We start from the raw sequence: 27015 nt of genomic DNA on the forward strand, positions 1-27015 counted from the left end.
CCACTCAGTCTTCCTCTTCTTCCATATCTCTGGTCTCAGGATGCAGGCCAGGTTCATTATCTGAACCTAGAGATCCTCCACCTGAAGGTATGGTTCCTCCATGGTCCCAGGACAATGAAATGACCTATTCAGAAGGTGTAAGGGACATACTATTAAATAGCAGAAGGTCGACTACACATTATGTTTACCTGCACAAATGGAAGAGATTCCACATACAGTACCAGAACCGGCAAGCCATAGCTATTACCTCCCCCTTGCCACTGGTACTAGATTACATACTGGAGCTAAAGAAATCAGGACTTTCATCGAGCTCACTTAGAGTACACCTTGCAGCCATCGCAGCTTTCCATCACAAAGTTCATGGCTTCTCAGTTTTCACCCATCTTATCACTAAATGGTTCCTTAGGGGTATTTGAAACCTTTATCCTGAAATACAAGTTCCCACTCCACCCTGGGACCTTAACCTAGTACTACTCTGTCTCATTGGTCCCCCATTCGAACCCATGGGAATATGTTCATTTATGCACCTATCGATGAAGGTGGTCTTCATCGTCACCATCACATCGGCACAATGTGTAGGAGAACTAGGGACTCTCATGGCATACCCCCATATACAATTTTCTTCAAAGACAAGGTCACTTTAAGACCACACCCTACATTTGTACCCAGAATACCTTCCTCATTTCACCTGAATCAACCTATCCACCTCCCATCTTTTTTCCCTAAACCTCACGAGAACAAACGAGAGGCAGTGTTCCACACTCTAGATGTCAGACGGGCATTAGCATTCCATCCTGAAAGGACTAAACCTTCAGAAAAAAGAAAAGGAGTACCTGTGGCACCTTAGAGACTAACCAATTTAAATTGGTACTCCTTTTCTTTTTGCGAATACAGACTAACACGGCTGTTACTCTGAAACCTTCAGAAAGTCACCCAAGCTATTTCTTTCTGTTACGGAAAGGTCTAAAGGATCAGCCATATCTAAGCAGAGGATTTCCAGGCGCGTTCACCGTTACTACTGCCAACATGATCTGCAGCCCCCACCGGGAACTTGAAAACACTCCATCAGATCGGTCTTCACTTCAATAGCCTTCCTGAACAATGTGTCCATCATGAACATCTGTAAAGTAGCCACCTGGTCATCAGCTCACCCCTTCACAGAGCACTATGCAATTGAGCAAGGCTCGACCTCAGATGCTTTATTATAGGACTAACTATTTTATCATCCCTTGCAGATCAAACTCCTAAGACCCATCCTTCCAGCTAGGGATTCACCTAAAGTGGAGCACCCACAGGGACTGCTCGAAGAAGAGAGGATTACTCACCTTGTGCAGTAACTGAGGTTCTTTGACATGTGTGTCCCTGTGGGTGCTCTGCTACCTGCCCTCCTTCCCTCTGCTTCAGAGTTCAGACAAGCACTCTAGGTGGAGAAGGAAGTGACAGTGCTGTATAGCTGCCAGGGGGTGCCACGAGACCAGGGGAGCATATGTGCAGCCCAAATAGGCAGTGCTACTGAGAATCTCCAGTCACGGGGATACAGACTCACCTAAAGTGCAGCACCAACAGGGACACACATCTGAAAGTATCTCAGTAACTGCACAAGGTGAGTAACTTCTCTCATCTCTTATTTAGAGCCCATCATTATATACATGTAGTTGGGATTATTTTTTCCAATGTACTTTACATTGCACTTACGAACGATTAATTTCATCTGCAGTTTTGTTGCCCCATCACCCAGTTATGAGATCCCTTTGTAACTCTTTGCAGTCTGCTTTACATGTGACTATCCTGAGTAATTTTGTATCTGCAAACTTTGCCACCTCACCGTTCGCCACTTTTTCCAGATCATTTTAGAATATGATGAATAGAACTGGTCTCAGAACAGATCCTTGGGGGACCCTGCTATTTACCTCTCCCCACTGTGAAAACTGACAATTTATGATGGTCCTATGATTTGTTTCCTATCTTTTAACCAGTGACTGATCCATGAGAGAACGCTTCCTCTTATCCCATGGCTTCTTACTTTGCTTAAGAACCTTTGGTGAGGGACCTTGTCAAAGGCTTTCTGAAAATCGAAGTATGCTATATTGACTGGATTACCTTTGTTGATGTGTTTGTTGACACCCACAAGGAATTCCAATTGATTGGTGAGGCATGACTTCATTTTACAAAAGTCACGTTGACTGTTCCCCAACAAATCGTGTGTATCTATGTGTCTGATCATTCTGTTCTTTACTATAGATTTTAGTAATTTGCCTGATACTGAATCTAGGCTCACCAGGGTGTAATTGCCATGATCGCTTCTGGAACCCTTTCTAAAAATCAGCATCGCATTAGCTTCCTTCCAGTCATATGGTACATATGCTTGTTCAGCAATAGATTACATATTACAGTTAGTGTTTCTGTAATTTCATATTTGAGATCCTTCAAAACTCCTCGATGAATAACATCTGGTCCGGGTGACTTTTATACTGTTTAATTTACTAATTTGTTCTAAACCCTCTTTTATTGACACATCTGTGTGGGACAGTACTTCAGGTTTATCGCCTAAAAGGATATCTCTGATGTGGGTATCTCCCCTACATCCTCTGCAGTGAAGACTGATGGGAAGAATTCATTTAGTGTCCCTACAATGGCCTTGTCTTCCTTGAGTGCTCCTTTGACACCTTGGTTAGCTAGTGGCTCTACTATTTCTTCAGCAGTCTTCCTGCTTCTGGTGTTCTTAAAAGAATTCTTACTATTAATTTTTACATCTCTAGGAAGTCGCTTCTCAAATTCTTTCTTGTTGTGCGTTATTCTGTTTTTACACTTAGCCTGCCAGAGTTTGTGCACCTTCCTATTATCCTCACTAGGAGCTGACTTCCAAATTTTAAAGGATCCCAATTTGCTTCTAATGGCTTCCATTACTTTGCTGTTTAGCCATGGTGGCATTCTTTTGATCCTCTTACTGTCTTTTCTGATATGGAGTATACAGTTAGTCTGAACCTCTATTATGGTGTTTTTCAATAGTCCCCATGCTGTTATTTTTAATTTCCATCTAACGGGCATCCTCATTTTTGTGTAGTTTCTCTTTTTTAAAGTTAAAGGTTACTGGGGTGGGCTTTTTTGGTATTATCCCCCCTAAAAGGATGTTAAATTTAGTTACATTATGGTCACTATTACTGAGCGGTTCAGCTGTAGTTACTTCTTGAACCAGATCATGTGCTCCACCTAGGACTGTAAATCAAGACAAATCATCTGTGCATCACGCTCTGAGGTGACATTTACCCAGTCAATATGAGGATAGTTGAAATCACCTGGTGGTATTACATTTTCTGCTTTCATAGACCCTCTAAGCTCCCTAAGTTTTACAGTTACTGACACCATCCTGGTCTGGTGGTCAGTAGTATATGCATACTGCTATACTCATTTTATTCAAGCATGGAATTTCTGTTCATAGAGATTTTGTACAGTTGTTTCCTGTAAGATTTTTACCTCATTTGACTCTGCATTCTTTAATACCACTCCCCCACTACATGACCTACTCTGTCATTCCTTGTTTCTTTTCTTTTTTTCCCTGTGGTATTACTGTGTCCCATTGATTATCCTCATTCCACTAATTTTATATGGTGCCTATTATATCCAATATCCTTATTTAATGCCAGGTACTTCAGTTCACCCATTTTGGTAGCATTTGCACTTGTAGCATTTGTATATAAGCACTTGTACATTTTGTCAATATTCAGTTGCTTGCCTTCATATTTAAATGGGACGCTCTTGTTTAATTGTTACTCATTAGTACCTACCTGTACTTTACTAACTTCTTTCCTATCCTCTTTACTAGTATAAAGAGTGCCCCCTTTAATAAATTCATCCTTAATGGATGTCTCTATCGGAATTGTATGCTCCTTTACATCTGTTGGCTTTCACCCAGCTCTTAGTTTAAAAAAAATCCTCTGCAATTTTTTTAATTTTACATGCCAGCAGTCTGGTTTCATTTGGTTTAGGTGGATTCCATCCCCACTGTATAGGTCACTCCTTCCCCAGAAGGTTTCTCGGTTCCTAATAAATTTAAATCCCTCCTCCCTACACCATTGTCTCATCCACACAGTGAGGTCTTACTGGTCCTGCATGGAACTGGAAGCATGTCAAAGAATTCTACTTTGAAGGTCCTGGACTTTAATTTCTTACCCAGCAATCTAAATTTCATCTCCAGGATCTCTGTTACTTCATGTACCATGACCACTGGTTTCTCCCCAGTGCTATCTATAAATCTGTCTAAATGTCTTGTGAGATCTGTTATCTTTGCACGTTTTAGGCAATTCACCATGTGGTCTCCTGTTCATCACACAGTCCAACTTATCTATCTTTCTAATAATTGAGTCCCCCACTAGCATTGTCTGTCTCTTGTTAATGACTGGGGTCCCTGCCCCAGAGGGATATTCCTTTCCTTTCAATACTGGTCTGTCCTTTGCAAATAAGAATGTGATGATCTTTTTTGAAAAGTGCCCCTGTGGGTACTCCACTGTAGGTGTATGTGTCCCTGCGCTGCTGCTAAGAGAATTTTGGTAGCAGTGTCCTTTAGGCCCGCCCATGCACTGCCCTGGCCCTCGTGGTCTGCCACAAGGCTAACCAGCATTGCCCAGGTGAAACGTCCTCAGTTCTTTTTCAACTGCCCCTGGCTATAAATGGAGTTGTTCATAAGTAGATGGTTACCTTCTATAGAATTGCTAATAGTTAATTATCTAATCTAATCTAATCTTTTAGAGCTCCATTTTATTTTTTCACTCCTTTATATTCTGTTTGTTTATTTAGCTTAAAAAAACCCCAACAACACAACTTTGTTTCTTTGACCCTCTAGCCCCTGCATCTGGGGACACCCCTGGACACCCCTGGATATGCCCAGTTCATTAGGCTTCAAGAAGTGTCTCTATTGCAAAGAATCTATCCCAGTGACTGACATTTGCAGTGCGTCCGCTGTCTGGGAGAGAGCCACATTCCACAGCAGTGTGGGTTTTTGCCAACAATTGAAACCCAGATCCAGAAAAGATAGAGAACTGAGACTCCAGCTCCTCTTAATGGAAGGGGCCCTCCAGCTACCCTCGGAGCCGTGCCAATTCTCCAGACAGTAGGAATCCTCACCACAACCCTCAACATCTAAGGGAGGGGAGCCTAAGAAGCCAACCACAAGCCACTCTCACAAGGCCTCTAAGAAAAGAGCCATAAGTTCCCACAGCGAGCCCCAACCGAGCCAAAAATGATATCCGGTTCGCTTGGTATCATTGGTACTGATGGCATTGAAGCCATCTAAATCCAGTACCAAGGGCTTTGCACGGTACCACCCCGACAGAAAGTGTTGGGCTGCCTAAAGACCTGATGGGCACAGGCCAGGAATAATTGGTATTGTCTCGGTATGAGAAAATTTAGAGAATCCACTCCAGTACCACCGTCAGCATATCAAACACCGGCAGACTGTGTGATTAGGATCTCCAGCTCTGGTGCAGACATCTCAGCACCACCAAATGCTACGGGTACTGACGACTGCAACACCACTGGACTTCTGGTAGGTGACAGACCTTTCAACTGTACCCTCTGACCCCCAGGCTCCTTGGTATGGGCATCTGTGTTACCAACCTCCAGGGCCTTTCCTACCCTCTCAGTGCCCTTACTGGGACCCCTGGCTAGCGCACAGATACTGTGCCTCTCCTGGCTCTAGCATGGCCTATCAGCAGTAGTCCATGAGACGCCTTCCTTCGGCCACCACATTGGGGGCATCCGAGCACCTCTACACTGTTAAGAGAGGAACAAAAGGCTGAAGTTGAGGAGGAGATTACCTCCCAGACCAACTTCTGATCTTCATCACCAGACGAGATAGTGATGCCACCTCCTCCATCGTTAGCAGATGACTTCATGCTTTTCTAGGAGCTAGCTCAGAGGGTGGCAGATGCATTACAATTACCATTACAAGAGATGACCAAACCACACCATAAACTATTGGACGTTCTACACATCTTTGCATAGTCCAAAGTAGCCCTCCCTATTAACGAGGCCCTCTTGGAGCCTGCCAAACTCAGATGGCAGACTCCGGCATTGTTCCTATCAACGTGCAAGAGGGCCACTAAAAAACATTACATGCCGGCGAAAGGCACAGAATTTCTCTTCTCCCAGCTGCCCCCCAATTTTATCACTGTGGATGCTGTGAATTCAAGAGGACCATCATCATCATCTGAAATCCACACCCTGTGACTGGGATTGGAAGCACCTCGATCTTTTTGGGAGAAAAATATACTTCTCAGCCACTCTACAGTTCCGTATAGCAAACTATCAAGCCTTAATGGCAAAATATGATTACATCAACTACTCAAAACTCAATTCCTTTATTGAGTAGCCCCCAGATTCTCACAAGGATTAATTCAAAGCCATTATTAACAAAGGCCAACTAGTGGCAAAGACATCACTCCAGTCTGCACTCAATGCAGCTGATGTGGTGGAACATTCCATTTCCACTTCCTTAATGATCAGATGAGTCTCTTGGCTGCACTTACTTGGTTTCCACAAAAATGTGCAAACAACCACAGAGGACCTTCCCTTTGAAGGTACAAAGTTCTTTGCGGAAAAGACAGACGCTTCCCTCCACACCCTAAAATATTCCAGGGCTACTCTTCAATTGCTCGGAATCTGCACCCTGGGTAGAAGAGAAAGTATAGTCCTCAGCCTTTGTTCAGGCCCCACTCATCACAATATTCATCCGAACGCTCGTATGAACCCCAAAGAAAGAAATCCAGTTTTTCCAAACAGAAAGGCCCTCAACCTACTTCTTCACAGCTGTCCACCTCAAAATGATAATTTTGATGGGTTGGTTGAGGTGCTGTCAGACCACTCTCTTCAGTAGCATAAAGCACTGGAAAACCCCTCTCATCCGTATGGATGCCATCTCGCCCTGTTCCACAGGACCTGGGAACGGATACGTTCTGACAAACAGGTACTTGAGATTATTCAAGATGGGTACTCCATCATTTCCCCTCCCTCCTCCTGCCCCCCAAACTCCCTTCCCTGCCCCTCTTCAGTGACCCTTGTCACAAGAGCCTATTATGACAAGAGATAGACCACCTCCTCAATGTACTTGCCATAGAACTACTGTCTCTACATCTGAGACACAAAAGCTTTTACTCTTTCTGCTTCCTGATACCAAGAAAAAGGGAGGTTGGAGACCCATACTAGACCTCAGGGAACTCAACAAATTTGTCAAGGCTCAGAAATTCAATACAGTCACTTTGGTGATGATTTTTCCAGCATTAGAAAAGGGAAACTGGTTCACTGTCCTCGACCTCCAAGATGCTTACTTCCACATTTCTATCTTACCGTATTTCAGAAGATAGCTCAGATTCACACTAGCTTAGGACCACTACCAGTACAGGATACTCCCTTTTTGGCCTCTCATTGGCCCCCAGAGTATTCACCAAGGTCCTCCCTGTGGTGGCAGCCCACCTACACTCCCAGGGTATTATGATTTACCCTTACCTGGATGATTGTCTCCTCAGGGTGTTTTCCTTCATCGAAGCACCATGCCACTCTGGATCTATTCAAGAATCTGGGCCTACAAATCAATCCACGAAAATCGACATTCATACCAAAACAGAGGATATGTCTACACTACAAAATTAGGTCGATTTTATAGAAGTCAATTTTTAGAAATCGATTTTATACAGTCGATTGTGTATGTCCCCACTAAGCGCATTAAGTCAGTGGAGTGTGTCCTCAATTCCGTGGTTAGCATCGGCTTAAGACACGGTGCAATGTGGATAGCTATCCCACAGTTCCCGCAGTCTCCACTGCCCAATTGGAATTCTGGGGTAAGCTCCCAATGCCTGATGGAGCAAAAACATTGTCGAGGGTGGTTTTGGGTACATGTCATCAGTCGCCCGCCCCTCTCTCCCTCTATTAAAGCAACGGCAGACAATCGTTTCGTGCCTTTTTTTCCTGGGTTACCCATGCAGACGCCATACCACAGCAAGCATGGAGCCTGCCCAGCTCACCGCTTCTGTTGTGAGCATTGTAAACACCTCACACATTATCCTGGAGTATGTGCAGAACTGGGCTAAGAGACCAGCACGAGGACAATTGTGATGAGGACATGGGCACAGACATTCCTGAAAACACGGGCTGTGGCAATTGGGACATAATGGCGGCAGAGGAACACTGATTCTGGGCTCGGCAAACAAGCACAGACTGGTGGGACCGCATAGCATTGCAGGTATGGGATGATTCACAGTGGCTGCAAAACTTTCGCATGCATAAGGCCACTTTCCTTGAACTTTGTGAGTTGCTTTCCCCCGCCCTGAATTGCAGGAATACCAAGATGAGAGCTGCCCTGACAGTTGAGAAGCGAGTGGCAATAGCTCTGTGAAAGCTTGCAACGCCTGACTGCTACTGGTCAGTTGGGAATCAGTTTGGAGTGGGCAATTCTACTGTGGGGACTGCTGTGATCCAAGTAGCCAATGCAATCACTAATGTTCTGCTGTCAAGGGTAATGTGCAGGTCATACTGGATGGCTTTGCTGCAAAGGAGTTCCCTAACTGTGGTGGGGCAATAGACGGAACACGTATCCCTATCTTGGCACCGGACCACCTTGCCAACCAGTATATGTAAACTGCAAGGGGTACTTCTCAATGGTGCTGCAAGCACTGGTGGATCACAAGGGACGTTTCACCAACATCAACATGGGATAGCCGGGAAAGGTGCATGACGCTCGCATCTTTAGGAACTCAGGGCTGTTCGAGCAGTTGCAAGAAGGGACTTACTTCCCAGACCAGAAAATTACCACTGGGGATGTTGAAATACCAATAGTTATCCTTGGGGACCCAGCCTACCCCTTGCTGCCATGGCTCATGAAGCCATACACAGGCAGCTTGGACAGTAGTAAGGAGCAGCTCAACTATAGGCTGAGCAAGTGCAGAATGGTGGTAGAATGTGCCTTTGGACGTTTAAAAGCTCGCTGGTGCTGTTTGCTGACTAGGTTAGACCTCAGCGCAATCAACATTCCCACTGTTATTGCCACTTGCTGTGTGCTCCGTAATATTTGTGAGAGTAAGGGGGAGACGTTCATGGCGGGGTGGGAGGTTGAAGCAAATCGCCTGGCGGCCGATTTTGAGCAGCCAGACACCCGAGCGATTGGAAGAGCACAGCTAGGCACGCTGCACATCAGAGAGGCTTTGGAAACCAGTTTCATGACTGGCCAGGGTACGATGTGACAGCTGTGTGTGTTTCTTCTTGCTGCAAACCCGCTCCCTTTCTTGATAGATCCCTGTAAGCCAACCACCCTTCCCCCTTCGATCACAGCTGGCAAAGGAAATAAAGTAACTATTGTTTTGAAACCATGCATTCTTTCTTTATTCATTAAAAAAAAAAGTGCGATAACTGACAAGGTACCCTGGGTGGGGTGGGTGAGGTGCAGGAGGAGGGAAGGACAAGGCCATATTGCTTATTGTAGCCACTCTACAAATCAAAACTGTTTGAATGACAGCCTTCTGTCGCTTGGGCCATCCTCTGGAGTGCCCGGAGCCTCTGCCCCTGCGTTCTTGGACGTCTGGGTGAGGAGGATATGGAACTTGGGGAGGAGGGCAGGCGGTTATACAATGGATGCAGTGGGGGTCTGTGCTCTTGTTGGCTTAGAAAGTGTCCTACCGTGGAGCACGAAATAAGGCAGCCCTCCCCAGAAACCTTCTGCCAAGGCTTTTAGAGTACCTCCAGGAGAGCTTCATGGAAATGTCCCTGGAGGATTCCCACTCCATGCCCAGACACATTAACAGACTTTTCGGGTAGCTTACTGGCCGCGAATGCATCCCAATTCTTCAGGGCAAATCAAACATTAAACACTATTGCTTTTAAACCCTGTACTGTAGTCACAAATGTGCACTCACCAGAGGTGCCTTCTCCAGCTTCAGAGTTGGGGATCCTGCCTTGGCTCTAGACTGATGAAAAGGTCCTGGAGGCTGGGGAGAACGGCTTCACTGCTTGCCTGCTGCACATTCTCCTCCTCATCATCATCATCACATGCAAAAGCCTACTCCCTGTTGTGTGAGACTCCCCCCTTGCAGGTGTCCACAGACAGTGGTGGGGTAGTGGTAGGGTCCCCCTGCTATGTGTCCTTGTTGTAGCCTCTCTCCACCATGCCCTGTGCGATTTTGGCATATATATTAGCATTTCTTCTTTTTGATCTGAGTTCGGCCTGCACAGATTCTTCTCACCATACAGCAATCAGATCCAGCGTCTCCCTTTCGGTCCATGCTGGAGCTCGTTTGCAATTCTGGGGGGACTGCATGGTCACCTGTGCTGCTGAGCTCGTCATGCTGACCAAACAGGAAATGAAACTCAAAATTTTCCGGGGCTTTTACTGTGTACCTGGCTAGTGCATCGGAGTTCAAAGTGCTGTCCAGAGCGGTCACATTGGAGCACTCTGGGATAGCTCCCGGAGGCCAATACCGTCAAATTGCGTCTGCACTACCCCAAATTCGACCCAACAAGGTCGATTTTAGCGCTACTCCCCTCACCGGGCAGGAGTACAGAAGTTGATTTTAAGAGCCCTTTAGGTCAACAGAACGGGGTTGGTTGTGTAGACGCATTCATTTTAAAATCGACCTAACACAGCTAAATTCAACCTAACCCCATAGTATAGACCAGGTCAGAGACTAGAATTCATAGGAGCCAGTGTCGTCTGAGCGAGAGCACTCCTTCCACAACAGAGATTCCTCAGTCTTTCCACACTTACAGAGACGGTGCAATCCAGTCCTCAAATATCAGCCAGACACTGCCTTCCGCTTCTGGGGCACATGGCCATGAGCACATCTGGGATAGCTCTTTCCAAACTTTGCATGAAATGCCTCCAATCATGCTTCAATTCGGTTTACAGACTGAACAAAGACAAAATCCTATCTATGCCCACCAAAAGCAAACAGTGCTGACAAACACCTGCCTGGGAATCCTGTTTGTGCATCCTTCTCCATCACTACTTCTCACCACTGAGGCATCCCTCGTAGGATGGGGCACACATCTCAGTGATCTCACAGTGCAGGGCAAATGGTCTCCATCTGAGACATGCCTTCACATCAATCTACTCAAGCTCAGAGTGGCCAGAAATGCATGTGCTCATTTCCTTTTGCTGATCAGAGGTACGCACACAAAGGTCATGACGGACAATATAGCATGCATGTATTACATAAACCATCAAGATGGCATCACTTACAGAGACAGTGCAATCCAGCCTTCAAATGTCTGCCAGACATTGCCTTCAGCTTCCTCTCCCTTTGAATGGAAGCACTAAAGCTATGGAACTGGTTCATTTCCCATAATGTTACAATATCAGCAGCTTACCTGCCAGTACACAACATGGCAGTGAACAGTCTCAGCTGCAGATTCCCGCACAACCGAGAGAGAGAGAGAGAGTGGTACTCTGTGACATATTCTGACAACAGGATCTCAATCTAGTATTAAAAGAACTGACTAGACTGCCCTTTGAACCATGGCCACTTGTTCTTTAATTCATCTTTCCATGAAGAAGGTGTTCCTGGTCACCATTACCTCGGCAAGAAGGCTAGAGGAGATAACTGCCGTGATGACGCGTCCACCCTTCACAGTGTTGGTCTTCGACAACATCATGCTTAGACCACATCCAAAGTTCACCCCCAAAGTGACTTCCGCATTTCACGTGAACCAACTAATTCACCTTCCTACCTTTTATCCCAAACCTCACCAGGATAATAGGGAAGCCATCCTCCATACACTCGACATAAGGAGTCTGGGCCTTGTATTTGGGTAGGACAAGAATTTTTAGAAAATCTCTGAGACTCTTCCTCTCCATCGCAGACAGATCTAGAGGCACACGATTTCAGCTCAAAAGCTCTCTTAATGGGCCTTGAACTCTATCAAGCTCTGTTATTAGATTTGCAATTTAGCACCTCCATCTGTAATCTGCACACATTCTATGAGATTGGTTTCCTCGTGCATCGCCTTCTCCAAGGGTATCCCTATATCAGAAATCTTCAGCGCTGGTATCTGGGCATCTGCACATGCATTTGCCGAACACTCTGCCGTCCTGGGGAACTCTACTACAGATGCCAGATTCAGTGCCACGATACTGTCATCCATCAGAGACCCGACTCTGAAGCCCCAGCCTCCAGTAGGGCATACTTCTCAGGAGTCACCTACAGTGGCGCACTCATAGGGACACTATTCAAAGAAGTAGTAGTTACCTTGTGCAGTAACAATGGTTCTTCAAGATATGTCCCCCTGGGGTGCTCCATGAACACCCTCCTCCCCTCTACTTTGGAGTTCTCATCATACTCTCTGTGGTAGAGAAGGAACTGAGAAGGGTTTGCCCGTGCAACACTGGTTAGCCTTGTGGCAGACCACAAGGTGAGGGGGGAGAGGCGAGGTAGTGCATGAGGTGGGCCAAATAGACACTGCTACCAAAATTCTCCAATCAGCAGTGCAGGGACACACATACACCTACAGTGGAGCACCCATAGGTGGACTTGTCTCGAAGAACCATCGTTACTGCTTCTTATGAACTTCTTATTGTTTACCCCCTTACTCTCTCAGTGCCCGATTCCTTTTGTGAGTATATGCCCTCATACAAGTAGCGAACATGTTCACTTGTGTGACACAGGAGCTATGCGGAAAGTCTGGATTGTTCCTCTAGTCGGCCTAACTGTATTAAAAGCATTTTTGTGTGTTTGAGTTGTGAGTGATTGCCCTGAGAATCTGAATCCAAATAGAAATTGGAAAATAGAAGTATTAGTACTCTGCCCACAAACCAAACTCCACCCACTTGAGGCGCCAAAAAGGGATTTTACCCTCTTAGCAGATGCATAACCCAGGAAGCCTCTGTAAGACCCGACTTAGATGCAAATCCACACTTTTGGAAAAACTTCCCTAAGCTAAAAATAGGAGGGTTTTTGGTTTGGTTTGGTTTTGCGTAATGGTCGGGTATACATTTCCCACTTACACAAAATTCAAGTTACGCAAGGCATTCCGGAACAGAACGATTGCGTAAGTCGGGGAGTGTCTGTATGCATAATGTCCATCTCCTTTCTCATTTGCTTTGATTAGCAATGAAATAATCAAGTTGGCACTTAAATCGTCATAATTAGATTTCAGACTTAATGGCATATTGAAATGAATAGGGTGAGTTTATATTTCTCTGAGAGTAATTATTTAAGGCTAACTGCAGATTTGGGCCACCTCTCTGCATCAGTTCACCTTTTGAAGGTTTTCAACCATAAGAGAGAGAGACTTTTTTAATAAATGATCATGTATATTCTGGAGCACAAGAAGACATTCTCCAGATAAATATACCAGTTTATCAAACCACCATATATCAGCACAGTTTGACCCCTGCAGCTGGGTTTTAGGTCATGAATGGGAAAAGCATTGAGAAGTGCTGCTGTGGTTGACAGGTTTAGCTGTTGAGAAGCTAAATATAGGGGTAAATGCTGAGAAGCAGAAGAAAACATGAGATTTTTTTTCTTTTAAGATGTGGGAGGTATAGTAAAGAATTATAGGTTATAAAATTGTACAACAGGATAAGTAAAACATTTTCAAGAGAATTCAAAATGTTTGTCTGTTGAGAGTAAATTGAGCAAGTCATTCCATAACCTTTTATTTTAGATTAACTAAGCTGTAATGATTTGTATGCTACATTCATCAGTTTGTAAATGGCTTCAAGGATCTGAGTGAGTTTGTAACTAGGTTTCATTGTTGTGTAGAAAAATCATTTAAAAGAAATTGCTGTGTTTCAGCATGTGATTTTGGTCCATTTTAAATTAGTAATCAAATATTGTGATATTCTATAAGATATTTTATTGTGATATTCTATAAGATATTTAAGGTGAACTTGTTAATCTTGTTACTCAACTTGTTTCTTTAAACTTCCTTCAGAAGATCATCTTTGTGAAAGTTATTTTAAACAAGAAAACAATATTACATTTGGGCATTTGAGTATTGAGAGGTAGGGTGTTCTTTCTCCTGACAGATGGAAATTCCTTCTGCTGGCATTGTGAACAGATATATCGCCACTCAAGGTCCTCTTCCACATACCTGTGCACACTTCTGGCAGGTAGTCTGGGATCATAGGTTGTCGCTGATCATCATGTTGACAACCCTCACCGAACGAGGACGGGTAAGTGTGTATATCCTCTCTTGAAGCTTGCAGTTCACCTCAGTCTCAAAGTAATTAAACATTTATGTCTAAATTTGTGTTTTGATCTTGACTATCGAAGCTGGTTTACATTGAAAATCCTTTCTGCTAAAGAAGCTTGTGTCTTCCTGTAATATACTGTTTGCTACACTTTTTGAACTTTGTTTCTTATCCCCTCTCCTGAATAAAAAGCAGTTAGGCCAGCTGCTTGTTTCCTACCACTCTGTGTGTGAAAATGTATAAAATATTAAAATGGCAGATTCTGATACCTGCTTTTCTGAAAACATCATGTGAGAGGAGTTAGAGAATACCCTCTAAAGCAGTGCTTCTCAAGCTATCTGATGTGGGGGACCGGCATTTTTTTTCCAGTGTACGCGCAGACCTACAGCTGATGGCTTGCGGACCGGCATCAGTCCGCGGACCACCACTTTGAGTAGCACTGCTCTAAAGCACATAGCCAAAATTTAGTCTAATTAAATTACTTATGTTGTTGAGAATCTGTAAAAAAAAAAAAAAAAAAAATTTGACTCCTTTCTTAAAACTGCTTTGAAGAATCTGTTAGAGGACTGATTTACTAAATTATGGTTTTGAAATCAGTTCATAGACTCCCTGAGTCATAGGAAATCCGAAAGTGCAAATATTTCTATTTCCAGTGTAAAATGTATTTGCTCTCTAATTTATAATATGCATGAAGTGAAAAATCCCTGTAACCTGTAAAACAGCGGTCCCCAAACTTTTTCAGGGAGTGAGGCCGCAGTCAGGAGCAGGGCCCCTGAGCTGTGGCTGGGACTGGGGGTGGGGCCAGAGCCAGAGTGGAGCTGGGATTGGAGTGGGGGCTGGATGGCACTCCCTCACCACCCCCTGCAGGGGCTGCCCTAGGCTCCGCCATGCACCCCCCGAATGGTCTCACGCCCCACAGTTTGGGGGACTACGGTTCAAAAAAGTGACCAGCTAGTGGATGGATGATATAGAAACTTGCTGTGTGTAAGGATTTGGAGACAGATCAAATAGGGAGCACTGCTCTGAGTAGTAAAGGTTCTTCTTTGAGTGCTTACTCTGTCCATTCCACGCCAGGTGTGTGCGCGCCACGTGCACAGTTGCCAGAGATTTTTCTCTTCGTGATATCTGTAGAACCGGCTCTAGCGTCCTCTGGAGCTGTGCGCCAGCATAATGAGCCCTGCCGGCTGGTTTGGACTTTTCTGTCATATATTGCAGAGTTATTCTAATTAGTGTATATAGTTCTTAGTGTCCATTCCATGACCCACCCTCCTACCCCTGCGTCAGAGTTACTGGCAAGAAGGAAGTGGGAGGGTGCGGGCACATACACGCATGGCTCCAGAGGACACTAGAGCCGGTCCTACAGATACCACCAATGGAAAAATCTCCGGCAACTGTGCATGTGGCACACTCCCACATGGAATGGACATTAGTAACACACCTCAAAGAATAACACACATGAAAGGTTAATTACCGTTTTTTTCTGGCACCTGCGAGGTGAGACAGCTCATGACTTTTGCCTGCCTTCCTACAGATAGAAATCCTCCTCAACCTATAACTGTATTCCCAAAGTAAACTCTCAGTGCACTGTCAATTCCTGAAACTGAGATTCTGGTTGGGAATCTGGTTTGGGAACTGGTTTATTTGGGAGTGGATATTTGGAGGTTCCATTTAAGGTACTCACTAACAAGGTCAGCTCCCAGGCTGCTGCGCTGGGCATCACAACATGGGGAATAGATGACCAGCCCTCTGTGGAGAAAGAGGTGGTTAGGGACTATTTAGAAAAGCTGGACGTGCACAAGTCCATGGGGCCGGACGAGTTGCATCCGAGAGTGCTAAAGGAACTGGCGGCTGTGATTGCAGAGCCATCGGCCATTATCTTTGAAAACTCGTGGCGAATGGGGGAAGTCCCGGATGACTGGAAAAAGGCTAATGTAGTGCCAATCTTTAAAAAAGGGAAGAAGGAGGATCCTGGGAACTACAGGCCAGTCAGCCTCACTTGAGTCCCCGGAAAAATCATGGAGCAGGTCCTCAAAGAATCAATCCTGAAGCACTTACATGAGAGGAAAGTGATCAGGAACAGTCAGCATGGATTCACCAAGGGAAGGTCATGCCTGACTAATCTAATCGCCTCCTATAATGAGATTACTGGTTCTGTGGATGAAGGGAAAGCAGCAGATGTATTGTTTCTTGACTTTAGGAAAGCTTTTCTCCCACAATATTCTTGTCAGCAAGTTAAAGAAGTATGGGCTGGATGAATGCACTATAAGGTGGGTAGAAAGTTGGCTAGATTGTCGGGCTCAACTGGTAGTGATCAATGGCTCCATGTCTAGTTGGCAGCCGGTGTCAAGTGGAGTGCCCCAGGGGTCCGTCGTGGGGCCGGTTTTGTTCAATATCTTCATAAATGATCTGGAGGATGGTGTGGATTGCACTCTGAGAAAATTTGCGCATGATAGTAAACTGGGAGGAGTGGTAGATACGCTGGAGGGCAGGGGTAGGGTACAGAGGGACCTAGACAAATTGGAGGATTGGGCCAAAAGAAATCTGATGAGGTTCAATAAGGATAAGTGCAGGGTCCTGCACTTAGGACGGAAGAACCCAATGCACAGCTACAGACTAGGGACCGAATGGCTAGGCAGCAGTTCTGTGGAAAAGGACCTAGGGGTGACAGTGGATGAGAAGCTGGATATGAGTCAGCAGTGTGCCCTTGTTGCCAAGAAGGCCAATGGCATTTTGGGATGTATAAGTAGGGGCATAGCGAGCAGATCGAGGGACGTGATTCGACATTGGTGAGGCCTCATCTGGAGTACTGTGTCCAGTTTTGGGCCCCACACTACAAGAAGGATGTGGATAAATTGGAAAGAGTCCAGCGAAGGGCAACAAAAATGATTAGGGGTCTGGAACACATGACTTATGAGGAGAAGCTGAGGGAACTGGGATTGTTTAGTCTGCAGAAGAGAAGAATGAGGGGGGATTTGATAGCTACTTTCAACTACCTGAGAGGTGGTTCCAGAGAGTATGGTTCTAGACTATTCTCAGTGGTAGAAGAGGACAGGACAAGGAGTAATGGTCTCAAGTTGCAGTGGGGGAGGTTTAGGTTGGATATTAGGAAAAACTTTTTCACCAGGAGGGTGGTGAAACACTGGAATGCGTTGCCTAGGGAGGTGATGGAATCTCCTTCCTTAGAAGTTTTTAAGGTCAGGCTTGACAAAGCCCTGGCTGGGATGATTTAATTGGGGATTGGTCCTGCTTTTGAGCAGGGGGTTGGACTAGATGACCTCCTGAGGTCCCTTCCAACCCTGATACTCTATGATTCTATGATTCTATACTAATTGGGAAGTTAGTGAGAGCAGCTGAAGAAGACAGGGAAGTTGGAGCAGACATAAATTCTGAAGATGGAGTTTAGGCTTTGTTCTTCAATTCCTTAGTGAGGACAAGTCCTTAAGGCCAAAAGGGCTAAGGCATGATCCTTAGGTACAGTCAAGTATACACAGCCATTCACAGAAGTATCATTAAAAACCTTAACTCTGGCAAAAGATGTTTCACCATCTCAAAGAGCAATTTTGCATTTGTGATGCTCTAGCAAGGACAAAGTTTTATTGCAACTAGTATAAATAGAGTAACAAAGGTATTGAATGTGCCAATGATGGCCACCCATTCACTGAACTAAGCATGGGTCCCAGAGGAAAAAAAAATTGTATATAACCATACCATAATAGTGTGTGACTGTATCACAATGCGTGCGCACGAGGTGTGGGGGAAGGAGCAAATTAAGGTTGCAAGGGCAACCTTACATTGGCATTTCCTCACTTCTGAGTGCTTGATTTCACAACCTTAACCTTTTAATATAATCTTTCAGATATAATTTCCAAGTTTCTTAACAAACAAACAAAAAACATAAATAACATGTTGAACCATTGAGACCCCTAGCTTAGGTCACCAGTAGCGTCTGTACCTTTAAATCCAGAGCACGTATCTCCATTACCTGAGCTAATGGAATAACTAGTAAGGTTGCTCTCCTTTTAGTGGACCAAACACTTGAGGGGGATGAGAGACACATTTAGCCAATGGATTTCACAGATATGTAGTGACAGCTGAGAAATGTAGACACTCAGGACACCAGTGTTCAGTTCCAGGTTCTGGAAGAGTGTGCTCCCTAATTCCCTCTTCTTCTGCTGCCCCCTTTTTCCCATGTCTTCCCCTTTTTCCGCACTCCTCTGCATTCTAGTTAGGTGGCTTCCTCCTTGTCTAGGCTGCCTACAGCAGGAAGAGCGCAGGACAATCTCCCTGCTCTCAGTTATGATGCCTGGCACCCAGCTGTCCAGAAGAGCCATTGTAAAGGAAGTACTGCAAGCCCTGGGCTGTAGAATGCCCAGTGCAAAGGAAATCTTCAGAGAATTCAGCTGCCAAACTCTAACCAGTCTCCACTGAGCAATGTGTGAACTGCGACTTTTTGGAGGCCTGTAACTTAGCCAAATTTGGGCAGTTTTTTTGGTTACAACAAAAGGCACATCTGACACTAGGACCAATCTATACTACATTACAAGCGCTTCCTCGAAGCACAGAGGCACTAGCCTTGATGAAATATCTGTACAATGTTTTTTTTAACATGGGCAAAATGTATTTCCTGTAATTTTATTTTCAGAAATGACTGAATTATTTCAGTTGAAATTAAAAAATGAAATAAAATAAAGCCTGAGGAAAGTAGTCAGCATAAAATATTTCAGTCCTAATAGTTAAAGTTTGGCAAAGTTATAAGCAACTGAAAAGAGTGTCTTATATTGGAAAGGGTGAGGGAAACTTAACTATAAGTGGCGCTAAAAATGTCACCTGTAATATTTTAACATATAAAATATAGTTAGAATATCTATACTTTATAATGTATCTGTGTGTATGGATAGAGAGCACCAAATTGACACATACTGAAAAGTAACACTGTTGTTGGAAATCCCACTTCATTTTTTTAATGGATCTAATAGAAATAAGTTATTGGGTTGCCTGCCCTCCAGTTGCTTGCAAGAACTCGCCCCTGCAACTCAGCCAGGCTTCCTCAGACAGTCAGAAATTGAATTCATAAATACAATTTCCAGTTTTTTAGACTAAGATGATTTCAGGCCACTCACAATTGTCTTGCATCTCCCCAGATATTTTGATAGTGCTTCTTTGATGGGCTCAGTGAACAAGAACCCTGCAAAAGCATTTAGATTTGTTCTGTTCCTTTCTGTTAAAATGATGGCAGTTACAGATATCTACAAGGTGAAAATGTGTTTGAAAAGATTAGATATTTCTTTATTGAAGCCGAATATTTAAAGAATAAATATTGTTATAGAATGGAAAAACAAGAACATTTAAATTATAAGGGTGAAATCCTGGCCCCATTGAAGTCAGTGGTAAAATTCCCAGAATTTCACCTCAGATATTCAAGGAATGTCTCACCAGCATAGTTTCTTACAGTACAGTGTTTCCATGGCACTTAATCCCTTGGATTAGATGGGCGATGACACTACTCTCCTTCTGTCATTCGTACTGCTCCAGCCATTAAACACCATTGCACTTCAGACAGAGATAGAACCCAGGAGTCCTGATTCCAACTTTCTGTTTCTTTCTACCAAATAGTTGTGTAACATGCTGCCTAAATATGCATCACATTCCTCCCTGGAGGCTGGACTGCAAAAAATGAGATAATCCTGTAGCTTCAAGGGTAAAAATCTGTGCGGGGATCTGAAGGTCCAGAATTCAGGCCCTTCTGGCAACCTGTGTGTTAGGGTGCGAAGGTGAGGGGTCCTTATCACTGCATATGATGGAATTTGTTTTCTTAGTTTCCTTTTTTTAAAAACTAGTTTATTTAAGTGTCACAATAAGAAAAAAGCCTTTTCTCATATAGTTATAGTTAAAAACCTTTATAAATGTCACTTATGGCATGACATACAACAAAGCACAGGTGTTCCACTTTTCTATGGTTTGTCGCTCATTGTGATTGCTTGTGTCACACACTGGCAAGCCTGAAGGTTGAGAGGTATATGCTTGCATGAAACCCCTCTGGGCCACAGAAGGCAACTTCCACTTTCCTGTATCAACAGGAGTGATTTTGGCCCTTGCTTCCTAAATTCAGCCTGTAAATTGAGGCATAATCAGTCATTTACGGGGATGATTTTTTTCCAATTCAGTCTTACATGTTTCACTTCAAAAAGAAATATTTATATGTTCAACAATTGACACATTCTCATTTACGTGAACCAAAGTTGCTCATCAGTTTTCCCAATTTCTTAACTCTGTTTTCCCCATTGGGCATGAAGGACGATTCTTTTCACATACTCCAATCATTATGTCTGAGTATGCCTCTGCTAGTTTTCTTACACTGTTCCCACTATTAACATTTATAAATCCCATTCTGATTTTAATGATTTTACATTTAAAAATATGAAGAATGATCATGTGGAGAAACAAAGAATTTTTCATGTCATGCATTGGTATGAAAAATTAATAGGCACAACTCCTAGTGGCATGGAATATGATATCTTCTCATGCTCACTTCACTAGCCAGGGTGCATCTTTGATGGAGGTGATAGAGTATCCTTTTTCCTTCCTCCTCTGGGTGAAAGAGGAAAAATGGAGATGGCAAGCAGGAGTACCTGAGGCAGTGCTACTGGGGCTCCCCTGGCTCCCCCTTCCTCTCTCTGCTCTATGCATGTATGAGGGATGGGGAGGGCGCTTGTCATTTCTTCCCCCCACTGCCCTCTATCACAGGATGGGCTGCCTCCTGGCATCCATTAATGGAGCCTGTCCCACCCAGTCCTCCTGCCACTGAACTACAGGGCTGTGAGAGGCCAGCTGATTTGTCTCTTGCCTACAGGGTCAGGAGAGGTGATGACATCTGCTTGCTCTTGCTGCTGGCAAACAAGGTCAGCTCCCAGACTGCTGCGCTGGGCATCACAACATGGGGAATAGATGGCCAGCCCTCTGTGGAGAAAGAGGTGGTTAGGGACTATTTAGAAAAGCTGGACGTGCACAAGTCCATGGGGCCGGACGAGTTGCATCCGAGAGTGCTAAAGGAACTGGCAGCTGTGATTGCAGAGCCATCGGCCATTATCTTTGAAAACTCGTGGCGAATGGGGGAAGTCCCGGATGACTGGAAAAAGGCTAATGTAGTGCCAATCTTTAAAAAAGGGAAGAAGGAGGATCCTGGGAACTACAGGCCAGTCAGCCTCACTTCAGTCCCCGGAAAAATCATGGAGCAGGTCCTCAAAGAATCAATCCTGAAGCACTTAGAGGAGAGGAAAGTGATCAGGAACAGTCAGCATGGATTCACCAAGGGAAGGTCATGCCTGACTAATCTAATCGCCTTCTATGGTGAGATTACTGGTTCTGTGGATGAAGGGAAAGCAGTAGATGTATTGTTTCTTGACTTTAGGAAAGCTTTTGACATGGTCTCCCACAATATTCTTGTCAGCAAGTTAAAGAAGTATGGGCTGGATGAATGCACTATAAGGTGGGTAGAAAGTTGGCTAGATTGTCAGGCTCAATGGGTAGTGATCAATGGCTCCATGTCTAGTTGGCAGCCGGTGTCAAGTGGAGTGCCCCAAGGGTCGGTCCTGGAGCCGGTTTTGTTCAATATCTTCATAAATGATCTGGAGGATGGTGTGGATTGCACTCTGAGCAAATTTGCGCATGATAGTAAACTGGGAGGAGTGGTAGATACGCTGGAGGGCAGGGGTAGGATACAGAGGGACCTAGACAAATTGGAGGATTGGGCCAAAAGAAATCTGATGAGGTTCAATAAGGATAAGTGCAGGGTCCTGCACTTAGGACGGAAGAACCCAATGCACAGCTACAGACTAGGGACCGAATGGCTAGGCAGCAGTTCTGTGGAAAAGGACCTAGGGTGACAGTGGACGAGAAGCTGGATATGAGTCAGCAGTGTGCCCTTGTTGCCAAGAAGGCCAATGGCATTTTGGGATGTATAAGTAGGGGCATAGCGAGCAGATCGAGGGACGTGATTCGACATTGGTGAGGCCTCATCTGGAGTACTGTGTCCAGTTTTGGGCCCCACACTACAAGAAGGATGTGGATAAATTGGAAAGAGTCCAGCGAAGGGCAACAAAAATGATTAGGGGTCTGGAACACATGACTTATGAGGAGAAGCTGAGGGAACTGGGATTGTTTAGTCTGCAGAAGAGAAGAATGAGGGGGGATTTGATAGCTGCTTTCAACTACCTGAGAGGTGGTTCCAGAGAGTATGGTTCTAGACTATTCTCAGTGGTAGAAGAGGACAGGACAAGGAGTAATGGTCTCAAGTTGCAGTGCGGGAGGTTTAGGTTGGATATTAGGAAAAACTTTTTCACCAGGAGGGTGGTGAAACACTGGAATGCGTTGCCTAGGGAGGTGGTGGAATCTCCTTCCTTAGAAGTTTTTAAGGTCAGGCTTGACAAAGCCCTGGCTGGGATGACTTAATTGGGGATTGGTCCTGCTTTTGAGCAGGGGGTTGGACTAGATGACGACCTGAGGTCCCTTCCAACCCTGATATTCTATGATTCTATGAAATAGCCCACATGGGCTCTGTTCCATGTGCACTCTTACTCAGGGAGCTAGGCTGACTGCCAAACTTTATTTGGGGTCTGGAAGGAACTTTCCCCAAGTAGCAAACTGCTGTGGGGGTGGGTTTCACCTTCCATCCAGCATCAGAGGTCCACTTAGAAGGTGGGGTTAAATTACATTGTTGCAACTTTGATGGGTTCCAGTGGGGTCGGTGGGTTAAACAGGGTCCAATGTAAGGTCCCTGTAACCTAAAAGGCTGATTTGAGTTTGGGCCCAGAGTACAACATTGTGCAGAAGTGGGCATGCCTGCATGTGTTATGCAGCATGTGGCTTTCCTCATCTCATTTCTCCAGCCTCCTGAGCGGAGGAGGGGAAGTAGTAGGGGATCAGCATCCCAAGCAGGCAGGAGGGTATAAAAGGGACACTGCCTTCATTCCCACCCCTATGCTTCAAGAATCTAGAGCCATTGGTGCCCAGTTGAAATTTGCAGTGCAAACAGCCCTGCCAGGTCGGTTCAGGAGTGGTTCCCCACTGGCTTTTAATAAAGTTACAGCCTCCACGTTTATCTCTGTTGTGGCGTCTGTCTCATGGTTTCCATGTCCGCATCAGTGGTGGACTGTTCCTTTTCATAGGGGACAATAAACGTGGTAAAGGCTTCTTCATTGTGAGCCTTCTTGAAAGGTAATCATATGATTTGGTTGTGCTTTTCACTCCTTTTTGACTTGTAAGTAAATCTCAGTCTGACGTTGTTAGCAGGCATGATATTGTCATCTTGATCACGACTTTTTTTGAAAGTCTTTTTACTAACTGATCATTTTAAAATAATTTTTCAGTAAATTCAGTTAAGGCTGGTTTTGGAGGCATGGGAGTGGGGCTTGTTTAAATGCCATTAAAATGGATATCTTCTTTCAAGCTTTATTTCGGAGAAACTTTTTAAAAAAACATTATGTCAAATTATTAACTAAGTGTGGCTATTTGGAAGTCGTTGGGGTAAGTTTTAAAACTGTTTGGTAGAAGAAAATGTCATCAGGAAAATCTTGAGGAAATCAAAGTGAAAGTATAGCTTGAATATCTAAGGTATATGGTGTTTATCAATTAAAGTAATTGTACATTGTTCACAACGGTATAAGTGCTGTTTTAATAATCGCTGAGCACAGATCCTTTAAATATTTCATAGGGCAAATAATTCATCAGAACTAGCTTCCAAATAACCTAAATCGTTGTTTTCATGTGAGATGGCAAAGTTTTTTCATATATATGTTGGATTCTGATCTTTGTATATCCTTGTCTTAATGGGCAAAAGATGGAAGTAGAAAATTCCTGGGCAGCAATCTCAGCCCTAAGCAAAGAAAGTCCAAAGTACTTTCTTATGTGTAGTTTGAGTGGCCCTTATAATATGAGGGGAGAAAAAATTCTATTGAACAAACTATTTCCCACATTCTCCCAAACCATTTGAATTACATATTTCTGGTCACATGAAGATGTGAACTTAATCTCAGTACCTGAAAAAGCTGATTTGTCAAGAAATATAGGGAATTCTCTTTTTTGATTAATATAAAAAATATTTGATACCAAAAGGGGAGGATCCAAATCCTTTAGAAAGTGTAGCAGTAAGATAATTAAATACCCTTCAGATAGTGACAAAATACCCACGGTTCTGATAATACTTATCTCCCTGAAATGTTTCCAAAATTTCACTTTTTAGCTCTGTACTGTGTTGAAGAAACTGACACTTAAACACGATCATAACCATTCAGCAGGTCAGTGGCCATTTTAGAGCTGCTGTTCTCTTGTCAGCAGGGAAGGGAGTTAGTTTGTGGGGTGTATCTCCTTCACTCATCTCTCAAAAAGTCCAGGTAACGTTACTAGCTATAGAGAAAATTGGAGAGAATCATTTCAGCTATATAGAATGGGTGAGGAAAAAAAACTTTCATGGAATTCTTATAGTATTCCAAGCTCTGACAGCGCTGTTTATTGGCTGAACCATGTAAAAATCTTAACTGCTCTAGTAAGAGAAATGTTTAGTCATGTTGGTTGAAATTTTGCAGTTCTTAATTAGTCCTCATTCAAGCAAAGCTTCCATTGAGAAGAAACTGACTTAGGCAATTAATAATTTTTCATGCAAAATCTTTCACCCAAAATTTTGGTTTAATGGTATTTCTGAAGTCTGAAACTTTTTCAGATGTGGTGTTTTTAATGCAAACCATAATGTTTAGTGTAGAAAATCATCAATGCACTTTGAAATTTCATATAAATTATTCTAGTTTCATACAAGTTTTATAAACTTAAAACCAGGAATTTTGGAATATTTAAATAATAAATATGCCACTCACCTTAAAAGGGACTACAGGATATGGATCAGTGAGAACACAGAGGACTATTGGTTCACTGTGCTAATGGAAAAAGTAGAATGGTCAAATTCAAAATCTAGTGGGAGATTTGAAGCTTTTTTCCCAGTAGGAAGGAATTGTATTATTTTGTGGAAAAGTCTAAAAGATTTTGCAAGATTTGATACATGTTTCGTTTATATGGTTGCTAGGGTTTTAAATACAATCAGAATAGGGAAGAGTATTCTTACAATAATTTCTCTTTACATGCGCAGATCCAAAATGTGAACATTTCAGGGACAATCAGATGGCATGATGAGAGAGAATGTATAAGCACTTCATGAAAAACATGCCCAGAAATAATTATTTTACTTATTTTATGGGGTATTCAAACCAACTTGGCACAAAATAAAAGATAATGATTGAATCAATGAGGAGTTAGAGTTACAGAAATGATAATGCTATAGCTTAAGTTTCTTTGATTAGCACTCTTCTCCCAAAGGAGAAGTTGTTAGGAGTATGTGATCGCTCATCTAATATAAGATTCACATATATATTTTGAGACTATATGAGAGATGATTTTTGGTTGTGAAGGTGTGTGTGTATATATATATATATATATATATATATATATATATAAAGGAGCTTTTAGATTTATAACCTTATTTGCAATTACTAAGAGAGAAGAAAATTTTAAGATATGTAGGTGGCTTAACCTAAATTAAAACCTAATCAGAATCCTTGAGAGAAACTTAACCAGGCTGTCTTGAGTAATTTAAAAGCAGTGCACGCACTCTACAGCAGTGTTGTTGCTAAGAAACTGCAGTGTTTCAACTTGAAAAATCTTTTGAAAACAGCTTTAACTAAACTGAAGGCTAGACTCAGGAAAGCTAGCCCTGGTGTATATTAACCATACCTCCCCACTCCAGCTAAGCCCTCTGCATCCACCTGATGAAAGATTCATACCAGTAGAGGATAGGTGATTCTGTCCTCTTTCAGCATTTTTGCAGTGAGCTTTAAACAACTTTAACTTCCACTAGAGCTCTTCACTGTGGAATCTGCTGAGGGTAACTGTTGAATTGGCATAATCCCAGGCTGCCTTAGTATCACCCTTTTTGGGGGTTTCTTTTCAGTTATGCTGAAGGAAAGCAGGAGGAGCTTGACTGGCTTGGCCTGCACTTTGGAGAGATCCTGCAAAGGATGGCATCCTTTCCCACACAGCCATCCATGGAAACCTAGGAGAGCGGGGGGAAAGAGGAGAAGCTAAGAAACCAATAACCAGTTACTGCTCCCTGATTCTTTGCCTCAGGTGTGGCATAATTTAGAGCAGCCTGATGGCTGTGTTAATTTGCCCCAGCTGGCACTTGACCCCAAGGCACTATACACCAGCTGGGAATAGCCATAGTATAGTATCCTCCAGCCATTCCCTTGGCCTGTGCCTGACACATTCCCTGTGCCAGAATCTGTGGAGAACACACAAAACCTGACAATGCTGACTCATTGGCCGGGTCTTCTCTACCCCAAAAAGGAAGATAACTAACACTTGTTAACTGTCAGATCCTCACTGTCAAATCCTAGTGAAGATAGGTGCAGGTATTTTTTACCATGGCATACTGTGGTTGGGTTTATAGTGATGACCTCATCTAGCTACATTGCAGTAGAAATAACCTGTGCCTTTTCTCCAGTGGGATTTTACAGTGAGATAGCTTATGAGCATTAATTACATCTCTCAAATGAAGTTTATTAATATAGCATCTTAACCATAGGCGATTGCACATAGTACAATAGACACAGATTTAAAATCAACATGACTCAAAAAAAAATGCACATTTTAAAAAGACAAGATTAACTCAAGCTCCTCCTGCTTTCCTTCAGCATAACTGAAAAGAAACCCCCAAAAAGGGTGATACTAAGGCAGCCTGGGATTATGCCAATTCAACAGTTACCCTAACATCAGTTACAACTTTAAAATCACCTCCCCTG

At 43.7% G+C, this 27015-nt stretch overlaps 1 protein-coding gene across 1 annotated transcript in view; it reads left to right on the top strand.

Moving 5' to 3' along the window:
* Nucleotides 1–27015, top strand: part of PTPN3 (protein tyrosine phosphatase non-receptor type 3) — a 330984-nt gene that overhangs the window by 285988 nt on the left and 17981 nt on the right. Inside the window, exon 22 of the mRNA XM_077809200.1 lies at nt 14009–14155. Within this exon, the coding sequence (XP_077665326.1) occupies nt 14009–14155 (147 nt within the window). The remainder of the gene's footprint in view (nt 1–14008; nt 14156–27015) is intronic.

The sequence above is a fragment of the Eretmochelys imbricata genome, chromosome 2, assembly GCF_965152235.1.
Source record: "Eretmochelys imbricata isolate rEreImb1 chromosome 2, rEreImb1.hap1, whole genome shotgun sequence".
In the NCBI taxonomy this organism is placed as follows: Eukaryota; Metazoa; Chordata; order Testudines; family Cheloniidae; genus Eretmochelys; species Eretmochelys imbricata.